The following is a 16062-nucleotide window of genomic DNA, read 5'->3' as shown; positions in this document are numbered from 1 at the left end:
AAAAAAGAAAACTGAGGTCAGTTAAATGACTTGTCCACGACCAACTGGGTCCAGGTGCTTTGTGGGATGATGGCAGAACACAATGGAAATACAAGGCCTTCCCTAAATCCCAACCCCTTTGCTGAGTCTCTTCATTTAATTTCATGAAGTCTCTGAATCTTTCAGTGAGTGCTGGCTCAGAGAGAATTGACACAAACAATTAGCACGCGACTGGAGCAAGTTCGCATGATTTGGACCCACCTGCCAGAGAGAGCTCACCCATTGATTCTTAGGCTTCTCTGACCCAGGGCTGTGTGTCAGGTCAGACCAGGACCTGTAGAGAATTTTCTGAATGTGCTGCTGGACAGTGAAGAAGCTTTTTCAGCCGAAGTTTCAGCTGTTTCTGTCTGTACTCAACCCACCCACAGGCTTGAAGCCCTAATCAAATTGTGGCTGGAAACTCAGGATCCACAAGTGAAGAGCCAGCTTTCTTTTTCTTTTTTTTTTCTTTTTTTTTTAAGGATTTTATTTATTCATTATAGAGAGGGGGGAGAGAGAGAGAGAGAGAAGGGGGGAGGAGCAGGAAGCATCAACTCCCATATGTGCCTTGACCAGGCAAGCCCAGGGTTTTGAACCGGCAATCTCAGTGTTTCCAGGTTGACGCTTTATCCACTGCGCCACCACAGGTCAGGCAAGAGCCAGCTTTCTTAGCCATTCATGCCAGTGAGGGATCGTCAGGGCACCAGGCCACTGCCATCTAAGAACCATCCAAGCACCATCCAAGATCTTGCTCAAGGGCAGAGCCCACTTCAGTGAGTGTCGGTTGGGAATCAATCATGAGCCTTTGGTGGAGCATAGGTGGCTGGGCTTTGGACCACGCTGGACCACAGGCACCACAGACATGAGTTCATTCTATCAAGCCTGGACTTCTGTAGCTTCCAGCCTTTCCTCCCACTCTTCAAACCCTGAGCTTGCTGGCAGGTGCCTCCCCCACCCTAGAATTCTGCTCATCCCACTCAGCCCCTTTCCCACCTGGAGCACGCCCCAGCCTCTCTTAGCTACACAGGACAATGATGTCAATTATCGGCACTCAGCAGTAACCTGCGACGCTTCTCTGGGTTGGCATTCAGCTTAGGAAATTGCCCTTTGAGGTCTGCATCTCTCTACACAGTCTGCTCTCTCTCAGCTTGCTAGGGGTGTATCTCTTGGATTTATTATTACTATAATTATTATTTTTTGGGAGAGACAGGAACTTCAAGGTGCTCCTGTGTGTGCTCTGACTGGGGAACTGAACCAGCAACCTCTGTGCTCTGGGACAATGCTCCAATTGACCGAGGTAACCAGCCAGGGCTTTCTCTTGGACATTTGTATTCTACCTGGAATTTATTAAATTTTGCATAGATAATAAACTAATATGCCAAGTCCTTTCTACTTTTCAGACAAGTGGGCATCCTCAACCTCTGGAATAGTTTTTCCTGCCTCTGTGGGAATCTCTTGCATTTTTGTTTGCTTGCTTTCTTCACATGTGCCTTGTTGTGGAACTCTGCATTACTGGCTCCTGGGCAGCCTAGTGTTTCTCTTTCAGGCAGGGACTGTAATTCTGTGCCTCTGTGATCATATACTGCACACAACAGGATATTTAGTGAAATTAAATGAAAATCAAATTTTGGGTAATGCAATTTGGCAATCAGTATTAAAGCGTTTAGAGATATATGTACTCTGTGGCCTAGTAATTCCATTTTTTATGAGTTGATTCTAATGAAATAAAGAGAAATAAATGAAGTTAAGAAACAAAGTACTATATAAAAGCTAAACATTGGAAACATCTCACATATCCAATAATGCAATTTTTGAAAATATGCCTGTATTCATACATGCAGCTTCCCCCCCCCCCCCAGCAATTAGAAGTGGGGAGGCAGTCAGACTCCCGCATTCGCCCCACCGGGATCCACCTGGCATGCCCATCAGGGGACATTGTTCTGCCCACCACGGGCGATGAGGCAGAGACTACAGAGCCATCCTCAGCGCTCCGGCCAACTTTGCTCCAATGGAGCCTTGTCTGGAGGGGAAGAGAGCGATAGAGAGGAAGGAGAGGGGGAAGAGTGGAGAAGCAGATGGGCACTTCTCCTGGCCAGGAATTGAACCCATACTTCCACATGCTGGGCTGACGCTCTACTGCTGAATGAACCAGCCAGGGCCCATGCAGCTTTTAAATACCATATTTTCTAAGAACACTTAATGAAAATATTCTTTATATAATGTGAAGAGAGCACTCTGCCAAACTGCATGATCATAATTAAAAAAAATATATATATATACAGAAAAATAGACATTAAAATATACCAAAATATTCATAAAATTGAATGCTGAGTGATTGTGGGTGATTTTAACTTTTTTTTCCTTTCATTTCTTCATATTCTCCACATTTCCTTTACAATAAATTTTATAGTGAATTATAATTATATAACACTTATTTATTTATTGACAGAGAGACAGAGAGAGTCAGAGAGAGGGACAGATAGGGGCAGACAGGAAGAGAGAGAGAGATGAGAAGCATCAATTCTTCATTACAGCATTTTAGTTGTTCATTTATTGCTTGTTCATTGATTGCTTTCTCATATGTGCTCGACAGGGCGGGTGTGCGTGTGCGTGTTCAGCAGAGCAAATGGCTCCTTGCTCAAGCCAGCGACCTTGGGCTTTAAGCCAGCGACCCGCGCTCAAGCTGGCGACTTCGGAATTTAGAACATGGGTTCTCTGCGTCCCAGTCCAACGCTCTATCCACTGCGCTACATAATGACAATCGATGCCACCTTTCTCTTCACCTGTAATTTTTCTGTGAGCCTTGGAAGACGTCTTCCTCCTCATCCCGCAGCCTAAAAGGAATTCTGATCCCTTCCTTAGTCTTTTACTTTGACCTGTGCTAGACTGTGCCTTAGGAGTTCTCCTGCAGAAGCTTCGCTCGGACCAGCTACCACCTGGCACCTAGTACCGACAGATGCGGTTCCCATACCAACCCAAGACTATGGCAAAAATTAGCCGGATGAGGTACCGCGGAGGACGCCGATGGTTTTTTCCAGTTACGGGCAGCGCGAACAGGAGCGCGCACCTTCCAGGAGCAGCAGCCTCGAGGGCGGGGCCTCGGAAGACCTATCCTTTGCGCGTTGGGGGCGGGCCTTCGGGGTGCGAGCGGGGCTTGGAGGAGGGTTCTCGGGCACCCGGGGAGGACTTAATCGGCGAGGGTGCTCGAAGGCGGGCCCTCTAAGGCGCCGGGCGGGGGCTCGCGGGGCGGGTCCTCGAGGCGCGGGGCCGAACGAGAGTCCTTAAGGCTAGAGGGCGGGTGTTGCTGGGCAAGTCCTCAGGCGCGGGGCTGGCATTGTGGGGGGAAGGTCCTTGGGGGCGGGTTCTTGGGGTGCGGGGCAGCTCCTGGGAGGGCGGGTTCTTGAGGTGCGGGGCGGGGATTGGAGGCGGGCGCTCGGGGGCGGGTGCTCCGGCGGCGCGCTCCGGCGTCCTCGGCTCCTCCGGCGCGCGACCGCTGAAGTCCCCGAGGCGCGCGGCCAGCCCAGCTCTGGCCGCCGCAGTCCGAGCAGCCCCGCGGCGGGGTAGCGCGGGCTGGGGCCGAGGCCGCGGCTGGGGGCACCGCCCCCAGCGTCTTTCTGCAGCCCCTGGAGCGGGGCGGGGGCGAAGACGGGGCTGAGCTGGGCCGGAACCATGAACCGGAGTTTCCACAAGTCTCAGACCCTGCGCTTCTACGACTGCAGAGCAGTGGAAGTCAAGAGCAAGGTGAGCCCAGGCCGGCGGTCTGCATCTCCAGAGAATGAATGGGTGCCCGGCGGGGCACTGGGCGGTGCGGGGGGCCCCACGCAGACGACAGCTGTGGCGCGCGGACGCCGTCTGTGATAAGCAGGGTCCCGCCGTGCTTTCCCGCCCCTGCGCGGACACAAAGCCCGTAGCCTGGTGGATCCAGCTGGAGCTCCGACGCTTGGGCTGAGCCATCGGCCGGGCCGCGCGGGCTCTGGACCCTCCGCGGGAACGGCTCTTTTGTTCCACGAGCGGGAGGCGCCCGGCGCGCCGCTCGGTGGAGGGGCTTCAGGGGCCCGGACCGGGGAAGGGCCCAGACCGTGCCGCCTCCTTCGCTGCGGAGGAATCTTGGAACCAGCGCGGAGGAGATCACGGCCGGCCCCCGACCTCATGACCGGACCCCCAACCCCCTGGCGCGTCCCCGGCCCAGCCTCCCCGGGCGCGCCCGGCTGGCGGCTTCTCCCGCTGCCTGCGCCCGGCCCGAGCGTGCCCGAACTTGCGGGCAGCAGTCAGCATTTGGGTTACTGGCTGATAGGATCTGGCGCTTCTGCACTTTGCGGGGGTGGCTCCTTTGCCTCAGACGCTTTTGTCTGCGAGGGTCTCGGTGGGGGACCCCGCAGACAGAGGTGGAGCTGCAATTGTTCGGGGTCCTAGAGAAGGGGACCCTTCGTGTCTTTTGCTGACTGCTGCCTGGGAACCGGCCCTCTCGCCCTTTCTCTCTTTGCCCCCTCCCCGCGGTCAAGCCAGGCGGAGCAGCCTGCGTGGTGGGAGGGGCGGGGCCGGAGGGTGTGCTCTGACCCCCACGGAGCGTACTGATGGGGCGCGGGGCGGTGCACCCTGGCCAGGCCTCAGGGGAGATGAGTCCAGCGGTCCCCGTAGCCGGGCTGCCCCTACTGGCTAGGGGGATTCTCTGATGTAGGATTTCCAGGGCATCCACCAAGGTGAAGGGTCGAAGCTACAGTGAGTTGCAGGATTTCATTCTCATCTTCATTCTGAACAGTTTTATGAATCACTAGTTTCTAAGAAGATCGAGCAGGCCCCTGCAATGCTAATTCTGTGGCCCTCGTCCCCACCTATCCGCGTTTAGGCCGGCAGAGCCCCGACCTCCCAATCAAATGTGCCCGCTGAGTCGTGTGGGAGAAGAAAGAACCCACAGGCATGAATAGGAGTTCCAAATACTTGCCGATTTCTTTTTTTTTAAAAAAGATTTTATTTATTCATTATAGAGAGGAGGGGGGGGGGAGGAGCAGGAAGCATCAACTCCCATATGTGCCTTGACCAGGCAAGCCCAGGGTTTTGAACCGGCAACCTCAGCGTTTCCAGGTTGACGCTTTATCCACTGTGCCACCACAGGTCAGGCCCAAATACTTGCTGATTTCTTTAGCTCAGTGGGAATGTCGCTTTTTTGAGCTCGTTTCCACTACAGTAGCTGAGCAGTGTGGTGTTTCACTTTTTATTTTGAGATGATCATAGATTCATAGGTGGTTGTGGGATAAAATACAGAGACTTCTCAAAGGTGACATCTTGTAGTTGGTGTGACATCCAGGACCTCAGTAGATCATTGACATGTGTGATGGTTGTTGCCACTTCTGTCGTGTGCATATCCCTGCCACCACCAGCACTGTCACAAGGTCCCTCCTGTTGCCCCTTCACAGTGGCTACTTGACCCTAAGTGTGCACTGTGACACTGACATTAATGCTGTTGTGGGTCGCACCAGCCACATTTCTGTGCTCTGTCCTATGGGCAGTGTGCAGCTGTCTAGTGCACCTCCCCCTCCCCACGATCCAGAGGAAATGCCCTCCCAGAGGTCTTATCCAGCCTTACTGGACAAGGGACCATGCAGGCCACTGAGGACTGCAGAGCAAAGATCTGCCTTGGCCTCTTACTGGGCACTGGGGGCCGTGGGTGTGCTGTTGGCCTCCTGGGATGCCTCATGCCTCCCTGATCCTGGTCAGGTTCAAATGCAGTGAATGCTCTACTGGAGGATAGTGGCAGAGCTGCAATTTTTGTTGAGTTTTGGAGCACCCTGAGAGGGCCACCCAGAGTGAGCCCTGCTCAGCTGGCTGGTTCTAAAGCCCCCTCCCCTACAGGTGATAGGCTTGCTTTGCTGTTTGTGCAGAGGCTCTCCATGGCTCTTCCCTCTGTGCTCACCCTCCCACTGACCCTCTTAGTACTTAATGTATGCTCTCATGGAGTCCATCTCTGTGGGAAGCCTTTACTTCCACTATCAGAATACACCAGGCAGAATGTTATGACAGTGATGTCTTTATTTAACCTAAATGCAGCACCACAACACCTGGGTTTGCATGTGAGGAAATGCTGCCAGGGAACCAAGTTCAGATGCTTCTGACACCTACTGCCCTGTGAACTTTCAAGCAAGTTGTTTAACTTTTCTGAACCTCAGTTATTCACCTGTGAAATGGGCATCGTACCTGCTCTGTTGCCTCCCCAGACCAAATGAGGTGATGGGTGCAAAAGTTCTTTGAAAACTGTACCCAACCACAGTTGTAAGAGTTAAGGATTCTGTAGCATTTCAGAATATTGGGTTTGAAAATTGTCTCTGATCCTCTCAGAATAGTTGGGATCAGCCACTGGTCAACTAACAAAGCCTTGGGGACATTATTTCTTGACCTGGTGGCTCTTTGCCATCATGTAGCCCCTTAAAGTTCCCCAAACATTTCTGCCTTAATACCTGTGATTCCCTAGTTCTAGAAATGGGGAGGACTTCTGCCTCTCCTCCCACGAGACCTGTGGTGGGAGCGAGGGGCTGTGCAAATATCTGAGAGAGCAAATCTCAGCCCGCCAGAGGGTAGCAGGAGAGCCAGTGCAGGGGCCAGAGTAATTGGAGACAACTTCTCGTTTTGAGGGGGAGATAGGCAGCAACACAGCACCACTAAGAACTCTGCGGGGCCTTTAACTAAGCAGGAGCCTGAGAAAGCAGAGGAGCACAGTTGTCCTGTCGGCATCCCACACTGGCCGGAACCCCTATGGTCCCATGCTGGTCTCATCCATGTCCCCTGGCTCCACCCGGATCGTGCTCTCTGAGTCTCCCCTGCCTGACAATCCTCCTGCAAAGCCCATGCCACCCTTCACCAGGCAGACTCCCTCTGTCCTCTGACCCTTTCCCTGCATCCCTCATCCCAGGGCCCTTGTCACAGTGCTGCCACAGTGAGTGGTGTTTTTCAGAGCAGGGACTGAGGACCATGTTTACACTCACAGGGCTTGTGTCTACTGTGTTTGGGGAAGACTAACACTACTGAAGGTTTTGCTACTTCGTTTAAATAATGTTGGAGGCCTTTTTGGATTCTACACAAATACACTGTCACAGTAGACTTAGAAACCATATCCGGCCGAAAAAGGGGTAATTCTCCAGTCCAGAGATGAGCCACTGCTCAGGGGTGCTGCGCAGCCTTCTGACCCTTGACGGGCAGAATAGAAGCATTCATCATCTTATGTGTAAACTGTCATTAATTTAACAATGTCCTATTTCCAGCATTTTCTATATAAACAGTGCTGTGAAATAACATGTTTATGTTTAAGTCTTTATAGAAATATATCATATAAAGTATATAAAGAATACTGATTCTATTAAATCAGTGCAGAATTCTTATTATTTCTTGAGGACAAATTCCTAGAAGTGAAAATACTGGGCAAGACTTTGGATACATATCGCTAGACTTTCTACAGAAAAGCTCCTCTGCGGGTTTACGTTTCGTATCCATCTGCCCCTTTCCGTCCCTCCAAAACAATGTATTATTTCCTTATTCTTTCTCAATTAGATCATTGAAACACTGTCCCTTGGTCTTAATTTCTGTCCTAGGTGCTAGCAACGGAAACTTTTCATATCTGTTGGCTGTTTGTATGTGTTTTCCCCTGCTCCCTTCTGTTATTGCTCTTGTTTTCATGGGGTAATGGAGCTGTCTGTCTAGTCAATGCCGATGATGCTGGGTGGCAGTGTTGTGAGTCCATGTGTCCCTGGGCCCCCACATCTTGTCTCTGGCTGAGGGTGCTGGCTGCCCGGCCTGCGGGTACACGCCCTGCCATCTGCGCTGGCTCCCCGCCAGGCTCCCCGTGGGTGCTGGCCCTTGTCCTTCCAAGGGCCCGTTGAGAACCGCCTGACACGGTTGACTCACTTGTGTGTCCTACACCCTTTTGAGGTTCCGGTTTTGTTGTTTCTGTGTGGGCCATGTTTAAACAGGTTGGGTGACTTAATTGGGATGTTGCACCTAGAGGAAACTCCTCTCGGACCCAGGTGGGGATGTCAGTCTGTGGGCACTGGTGGTGTCGACGTGACAGCAAAGTGCACAATTCTCAGGCATGTGGTTTCATCCAACTTTACATGTGCACATCTGGATATCCAGTGTTCAGGTCGAGGTGTGGAGCATTGCAGCATCCAGGAAGGTTCCTTCATGCCTGCCTAGTCAGCCCCCCCATCCCGTGTAACCACCCCAGGTCTCTGTCACCAAAGACACAATGTCACGGTGTACTCCTGTGTCTGCAAGGCTCCCGTGCTGTGTAGGGGAGTAGGTTGTGTTTTTCAGGAGTGCTGTGTATCAGTCTGTGTTGAGGCCTGGGCTATCCCTGGAGTTTGGTGCCCAGAGCCCCACGCACTTCTGGTGGCGGCCTTCAGTAGCCATTTGTGCTGCCGCTGTGCTTCACTTCATAGGACACCGAGCTGACCAGAGTGGTCTCGGTCAGTTTCACTCATGACTCAGGTAGCTGTTCTTGACTTGAGACACGGACCCTAGTCTTGGCTGCTGTAGGCATCTGAGGACTTGGGAGTTCCTGAAGACCTTGCTTTGTAACTTATTAAGTATTTGTTGATTAATAAATCAGAGTGAATTGGGAAGACATTCTTTGCCTTACAGAGTTTAAGGTTCCTGCCACTGCTGTGTGAGGGGCTTTCAAAGTCCTTCCTTTAAAAAAAATGATTTTAGAGAGAGGAAGTGGGGGGATAGAGAGGTAGAGAGAGAGACAGAGAGGGGGAAACATCAATTTGTTGCTCTACTTTTTTATGCATTCATTGGTTGACTCTTTTTTTTTTTTTTTTTTTAAGATTTTATTTATTTATTATAGAGAGGGGGGAGAGAGAGAGAAGGGGGGAGGAGCAGGAAGCATCAACTCCCCATATGTGCCTTGACTAGGCAAGCCCAGGGTTTTGAACCGGCAACCTCAGTGTTTCCAGGTTGACGCTTTATCCACTGCGCCACCACAGGTCAGGCTGGTTGACTCTTTTATGTGCCCTAACCGAGGATCTACCCACAACCTTGGCATGGGGGATGACACTCAAACCAGTTGAACTACCTGGCCAGGGCTAAAGTCCTTCATTTAATTCTGTGGTTTGGATTGTTGTCATGGCTTTCCTGGCTCTCCTTTAGTTTACACCCCCTCTGTGAGCCCTGCTGGTGGCCGCGCACTGATGCGAGAAGCTGGGACAGAGAGGAGCATGGATGGGCCTGGCTGCTCCTCCACTGGTCACAGGACAGCTCAGGCCGCAGGATCTTTGGTGACCATGGAAAACGTATTTTTTTTAAAAGTGCAAGTTTCCCACGTGGAACGAAGACCCCAGCCTCCAGCATGGTGGGCTGTGGAGACTTATGAAGTATCACCTATAGCTCACACCTGTGCACACCTGAGGAGGTTAATGGACACTGTGTGACTTAGTAGGAATTTCTGTTTCTCCTAAAAGTCCTGCCTAGTGAGCAGGTGCATTAATTTCTGTATCACATCAGAATGCTTGTTGGAAGCTGGATTCTACGTCAGACCAACCAGTGGAGCTCTCTGTGCCTTTGCTTCTGAGACGGGGTGAGAACTGGTGTGTGGTCCTCCTTGTGGGGACAGACATGTGCTGTTGTGGACGGGCCCTGCGTTCCCTGGGTTAGGGCTGTGGAGGAGAGAACTGTGAAGGCCATTTGGTCAGCTGTGCTAGAGGAATGGAGACTAAATGCTAGTGTCCTGTTTTCCATGGCCTGGGGTCCTGAGCCACTGGCCCCTCACCTTTAAGTCCCGACCTCACTTCCCTTGCTGGTCTGGAATAAAAACGGAGTGTTGCTGTGGAACAAAACAAGCCTCTCTGTAGGATAGTCCATCACATGGAGGAGGAGTTGGCACCTGTCTCCTGGCCTGTGGTCACCTGAGGCCCAGCTGAAAAGGCACAGATCCAAACTTCACGGGAACGTGTTCCTTTTGCCATGAAGGTGATGCAGAAGCTCTGTAGGTCTGGACAGAGTTAGACATTCCAGACATTTTGTGAGAAACAGTGTGTTGCAGAATTGCCACTCTGCATCTCACCTTAAGCTCAGAGTCACCTGTGCTGTCCACCCCTTTCCTGCGCTGGGAGCGTATTCCCAGGGATGTGGCTAATTGCTTGTCTGTGGTGCCTCTTCTTGGCCCAGGTGGTCATGGACTTTGGTCACAGCCTGGCTGAGCACCAGCACCTGGCCCTTGCAAGTGGACAGGCCATTGGGGCTGTCTACAGTTCCAACTGAAGTGTTTCTGGAGGACACCCGGACTTGGGGTTCCCTCTGTGCCCTGGGTGCCCTGTCGAGCCTGGTGGGAGCAGCTACCTCTAGGTCACAGGTGGAGGAGAGTCCAGTTGGGTGTGACATTATCAGTTTCATTTCTTGGAGCATCAGCTGTGTGCTAGACTTTCTGCCAGGCCTCTTGAGGGGGGCACATGGCCCAGCTGTTTTCCTGAGCTCGTCACAGCTTGTACATAGGCTGCAGCGAGCAGGCCCCAGGGGCTTTCCTGGCTGTGCACCCTCCTAGCCATCAAGGCCCCAGCTGGAAGTGGCAGAACCAGGTCTTAAACCCTCAGCTGCTGCACCTGCTCCCGTCCAGTTCTCAGTCCCTGGACTCTACCTCCTGGAAAATAGATAACACCTACCTGCTTCGACATGCTCTGAAGTCATGGCATGTGTCCCCACACCTCCGTCTTCATGTGTCCCGGACACCAGTTTAGAGCTTGGCTGCTGCCTGTGAGCCTGTGGGCTCTGGCTGTGCATAGCCATGTATGCAGGTGGGTGGCTGGTGGGCCCTGCTGCCTGTCTCATGTCCTCCTGTGCTGCTGCATAGGCTCTTTGCTGTTGTGGCCAGAATGTCATTGGTGACTTCCTAGACGTACCACATCACAGGGGCCCCTTGAATTTTGTAGCTGGGTTGGCTGCACCTGGAGGGCTCCAAGTCTGTACTTGTGAGCACAGCTTTTCCGTTATGGAATTATGAAATGTTTGCGTCATTTTGAAAAATGGCCCCTGAGAAATAATTGCCTGCCCACAAGGGAAGGACGGGGCCTAAGAAAGCAATGACTGCCATCAGCAATCCACAGAGCCTTATTTAAGGAAGGTGCCCATGCCGCGCTTGCTGATCTGCAAGGTAGCCACACATGCAGAAGGCATCCTTACTGTGTTTGCAAGTGCGGGTCTCTGAGAGGGCGGTCCTGCTTATGCCGTGGGAGAGCCGCTCTGGATGTGGCGAACTCCCTGCCCTGTGTGCTGGGCCAGGAGGAGGGCCGTCACAAGCTGCTGGTGACAGCTGCCATCTACTGGGTTTCCTTGCACACGCACTCGTGGGTGATTCTGACAACAACTCCATTAGGAATATTCTCTATCCCTTTCTTACAAAGGGAGAAATCCACTCAGCAAGGTTGAAATGACCCAGAGCCATGCAGTCAGTAAAGGTGAATCAGGAATTTCAACCTCATGCATCAATCCAGGGCCTTGCTTTCAACGACTCTGCCTTCGTGTCTGCATTGACAAGAGACCCCTGACTAGACCGCGCCCCTCCGCAGCCTGTCCCCCTCTACCGTGAGCTCACATTGGGATGTGACCCTGCTTCCCTGCCGAGGCCGGGGTCCAGCTCCTTGGCCTGAGTGCATTTCAGTTAGAGAAATGTCCCATGGAGGTGGGCCCACCTGCTGCTCACCTCTCTCAGAACCTGGGTTTCCCTGAAGCTGCACTCAGCTCCCAGGGCAGTCTTCTACCACACTGTCACTGTCCTTTCCTACTGGGAGTCCCTTCCCACATGGGGTGTCCCTGCTCCTGTCCCTGCCTGACCTTCCACATGGAATCCTTGCCCCACCACTGGAGCTCTATAGGGTTAGGGTCCCTGCTGTGTTAACCTTGGATTCTTTGTTTACTAGCTTGTGCCTGTGGGCAGCTTACTGAGTCCCTCTAGGTCCCGGCTGCTGTCTGTGAGTGGGAACAGTGACACCTCTGGTTGCTGTTATTACTGAAGAGTGGTGTACACAAAGCTGGGCGCTGGCCACACCTTCTCCCCCAAACTGGAAACCTCTGCTGGGCAAGAGGCCACAGACCATGTTCCTGAATCACATCCCAATGTGAACTCATGGTGGAGGGGGACAGGCTGCAGAGGGGCGCGGTGTCCTCCCCCCTAAGCCCTGCCCCACGCCTGCAGAGCAGTGCTGGGTCCCTGGGTGCGGGTGACACCATGCTCACAGAGGAGAGTACAAATGCAGTGAGTCCTTGGTCCCAGCAGTCACTGGGCAGCCTCGTGCAGGACGTGGGCTTGTCGGGGCAGTTCTTCAGGTGCCTGTCATCGCTGAAGATCGTGGTGGGTGGACCGGGTGCAGGAAGGGGCCAGGTTCATTTTCAGCTCTACCCTGTCTGACTCACAGGTCTGTGGCCCGATTTTAAACTGTTCCAACGTGCTAGCCCAGGAAGTCATGTCATGGCAGGGCTGCACACTCTGGCAGATTCAGGTGCCTTGTCAGGAGCAGGCCGTGCTTTCTTGCCATTCCCCAAAGGGAGGTCTTTCTACAGTTTTCTGTGTGGTGTGTGTGTGCGCACACCTGCTCCTTGGCCCTGTCCCAAAAACAGTCCTGAGATGCTTGTGTACACCCCGTGAATGCATACTCCTTAGATCTTTTATGATTGGGTCTAGCCCCCTTTCTGACAGCAGCCCTGACCTACTCTAGGTGGGAGGGCTCCAGTGGCCGCAGGAAGTCCCATTCCCCTGCAGTGATTGGTTCAGAGAGGGGCATGTGACCTCCCTGGCCAGTGAGACAGAGGGTCCTCTTCCTCTGAATGTTGTGTTGATTGTGACTCCAGGACCCGCCTCCACAAAGAGAGGGACATCAGAGATACCAGCCGCAGAACCATCTGTACAGCATCCCAGGCACACAGTGAAGTCCTGTGGGTTGGGCACCCACCCTGCACTTCTGGTCCTGGGCTGTCTTCCGCCAGCGGTGCTGCAGGTGAAGTGCCCTGTCCTGTCTCTGTCCTTTAAATCTAGGGCTGTGTCATATGGTCTTTTTATCTGCATTTCGTAGTTTGTGATTGCACATCTACAGGTGTGATTACTGTTCACCATCTGGCTGTCAAACTGTCAGCACCATGAAGACACCCATAGGAGCTAAAAGCCAGGCCCCTTCTGGATTCAGTAAAACTTTTTTGAATGAACCAGCCCATCCTGGTGACTGGAAAGATGCTTACTGTGTATTTCCGACCCTGCTTTTCACAGCAGTGTGCACCTTGGGAGTCGTGTTGGAATGCAAACCAGGCATCGCAGGGGGCCCAGGTGCGAGGCTGAACTTACACCTGGTGGAGTGGGAGCCGGGGCCCCAGAGACCCTGGCTTGTGGCAGGGCGGGCCAGGTAGGCCAGGCTCCGGCTCTGGCTCCTGCTCCAAGAATTTCCTGGGCTGGGCCCTGCTGCCTGCTCTGGTTTTTGACGTGGTTGGGACCACATCGTAGACTCAGGCTCCTGTTGTTTTCTTTCAGTTGCCATGTTGTAAAGGCTTCCTGAGTCATCAACTAAAACGGCTCTCCGAGGCTGCCTCAGATTTCATCCCCCGGAAAGGGCTTCGTCTGTCTGACAAGTTTCTACAGCAGGGGTCCCCAAACTACGGCCCCGCGGGCCACATGCGGCCCCCTGAGGCCATTTATCCGGCCCCCGCCGCACTTCCGGAAGGGGCACCTCTTTCATTGGTGGTCAGTGAGAGGAGCATAGTTCTCATTGAAATACTGGTCAGTTTGTTGATTTAAATTTACTTGTTCTTTATTTTATTTTAAATATTGGATTTGTTCCTGTTTTGTTTTTTTACTTTAAAATAAGATGTGTGCAGTGTGCATAGGGATTTGTTCATAGTTTTTTTTATAGTCCGGCCCTCCAACATCTGAGGGACAGTGAACTGGCCCCCTGTGTAAAAAGTTTGGGGACCCCTGTTCTATAGCCTCCAGTTTTCACTGTTGTAAATATTTTGATGAACATTTTCTAGTGTCATCTGTTTGCTTCTGCTGACCGGCCATTGCTGTTACCTGGCAGGAGGCGGGGCCTTAGCGTGTGGGGGCGGGGCCATATTGGCGGGGCCTGGACGCAGGGCCCTGGTCTGCCCTCTCAGCAGCCAGGGGCTCAGAGCTGCTGGGACTCCAGGGTTATGTGTGTGCACAGTTTAGGGCTGCATTGCAGGGCAGATGTCAGGGACCTCCTGTGTGTGTGAAGGGCATCGTACCACTGGAGACCCCAGGAGAATCCTGTATCCTAGATGAACACAACCTGAAGGTGGGAAATGACCAAGGGACCCTGGGAGCACTCAGGGTATTGGAACAGGAAGGTCTGGTATCCAGCACCCTTGGTCCCTGGGGGTCAGGGCAGTGATTGTATCAGGGCCAGTGGTGCAGCCCCTGACCTGCTGTGTGTGTGGCTTCAGGCTGCCCAGCCCCGCCCGCATATGGGTGACAGGAGCCCAGAGAGGCCCAGGGCTTGTCCCCATGCCAGAGCAGTGGCCAGAGCAGGACATGTAGAAGGGCCCTAGGCCCCTGTGCTGGGATGGCCTGAGCCCCACATAGCCCCTGGCGGCTCATGAAGCAGACATGGCAGTCCCCCCATCTCCTCTTTTCCGCACACTTTCTCCTCAGACTGCATGACTGAGGCTCATCGCCACCACGCTCACTGTTTCTCTTCCCCACTGGAAGGTAGGTTCTGGGAGGACAGGCATTTTTTCTGTGTTGTTCACTGTGCTCCCCAGCATGACGGACAGTTTCTGGAGTCAGAGCCCATTTCATAAAATCTGAGGTGGTTGAAAGCAGGCCCACACCTCACAGTCTTTGTTCTGTGAGCACCAACTTCTGCCACGGTCAGTGGGGGATGAAATAAGGTCACGTTTTACTGAGAAACCCAGTGCAGGATAGTGTCTATTCAGGAAGTTCTTATTGGCAGTTTGGAGAAGGGAGTTCAAGTAAAGAGACACATGTCACTTAAAATGACCCTTTTGTGGAGTGTCCTGATGCTCTGGTGGTGCTTGAGGTCACTCTTGTGAAAGAGAGCATGTAAGGAGAATGATGACTACACCCCCTTCTGGGGAAAGCAATTAGGAAACAAACCCTTTTTCTTAAGACAGTACCCAGTACTTTCAGGTGCCCTGGGTATAATGAGAGCACAGAAGACTGGCATTTAATGTTGGGCTTTGACGGCTGAAATGAAGTTACAGCCAGTGCCCTGTTAGTTTCTCACAGGGAATGTGTTTCACAGGCTTAGAGACCCAGGCCACTCTCTTACCCATTTGCAAACAGGCCAATGTGCCCTCTTGGTTGTGCCTGTGGAAACACCTTCACCTTCCCACTGACGGGTGGCCTCTGCCCAGGTTGATGGGTTGTGTGTGGCGGCACACAGGGTGAGGATGGTGCAGGCAGGTGCCCCTCCGTGACTCCTTTGCACTTCCTGTTTTTTTGATGGTCAGTCAATGTTAATGTAATTGAAATTCTAGAGTTTTATTTTTAAATGGTTAACAGAAGTTTAATTCATGATTTCAGTGAAGATCTGAGTTCCTGCTGTATGGCAGAAGGGTGCTAGGCTGCAGCAACCAGACCCTGCTCTCACGGGTCTGTCCATTGTGAGCTGTGGTCCTTTCCCGGCCTCGCTCAGCAGTGATTAAACATCTGTGGCTGTTGGGCTTTGGGAGGTGTCTTAGAATGACCCACTTACTAAGCAGATTTTTTTTTCACTTTTTTTTTTTTTTATAGAGACAGAGAGAGAATCAGAGAGAGGGAAAGACAGGGATAGACAGACAGGAACGGAGAGGGATGAGAAGCATCAATCATCAGTTTTTCGTTGTGACACCTTAGTTGTTCATTGATTGCTTTCTCATATGTGCCTTGACCATGGGCCTTCAGCAGACCAAGTAACACCTTGCTTGAGCCAGTGACCTTGGGTCCAAGCTGCCTGGTGAGCTTTACTCAAACCAGATGAGCCCGCGCTCAAGCCGGCGACCTCGGGGGCTCGAACCTGGGTCCTCCGCATCCCAGTCCAACACTTTATCCACTGCACC

General features: G+C 52.6%; 1 protein-coding gene across 1 annotated transcript in view; it reads left to right on the top strand.

The window, feature by feature from the left end:
- The first annotated feature begins 3463 nt into the window (after positions 1–3463).
- PARD6G (par-6 family cell polarity regulator gamma) overlaps positions 3464–16062 on the top strand; it is a 59743-nt gene continuing 47144 nt past the window's right edge. Inside the window, exon 1 of the mRNA XM_066247144.1 lies at positions 3464–3759. Coding sequence (XP_066103241.1) covers positions 3688–3759 — 72 coding nt within the window. The 5' untranslated portion in view covers positions 3464–3687. The remainder of the gene's footprint in view (positions 3760–16062) is intronic.

This window comes from Saccopteryx bilineata, chromosome 11 (assembly GCF_036850765.1).
Source record: "Saccopteryx bilineata isolate mSacBil1 chromosome 11, mSacBil1_pri_phased_curated, whole genome shotgun sequence".
In the NCBI taxonomy this organism is placed as follows: Eukaryota; Metazoa; Chordata; class Mammalia; order Chiroptera; family Emballonuridae; genus Saccopteryx; species Saccopteryx bilineata.
Note: the sequence above shows the minus strand (reverse complement) of the source record. Positions and strands in the feature narration are given on the sequence as shown.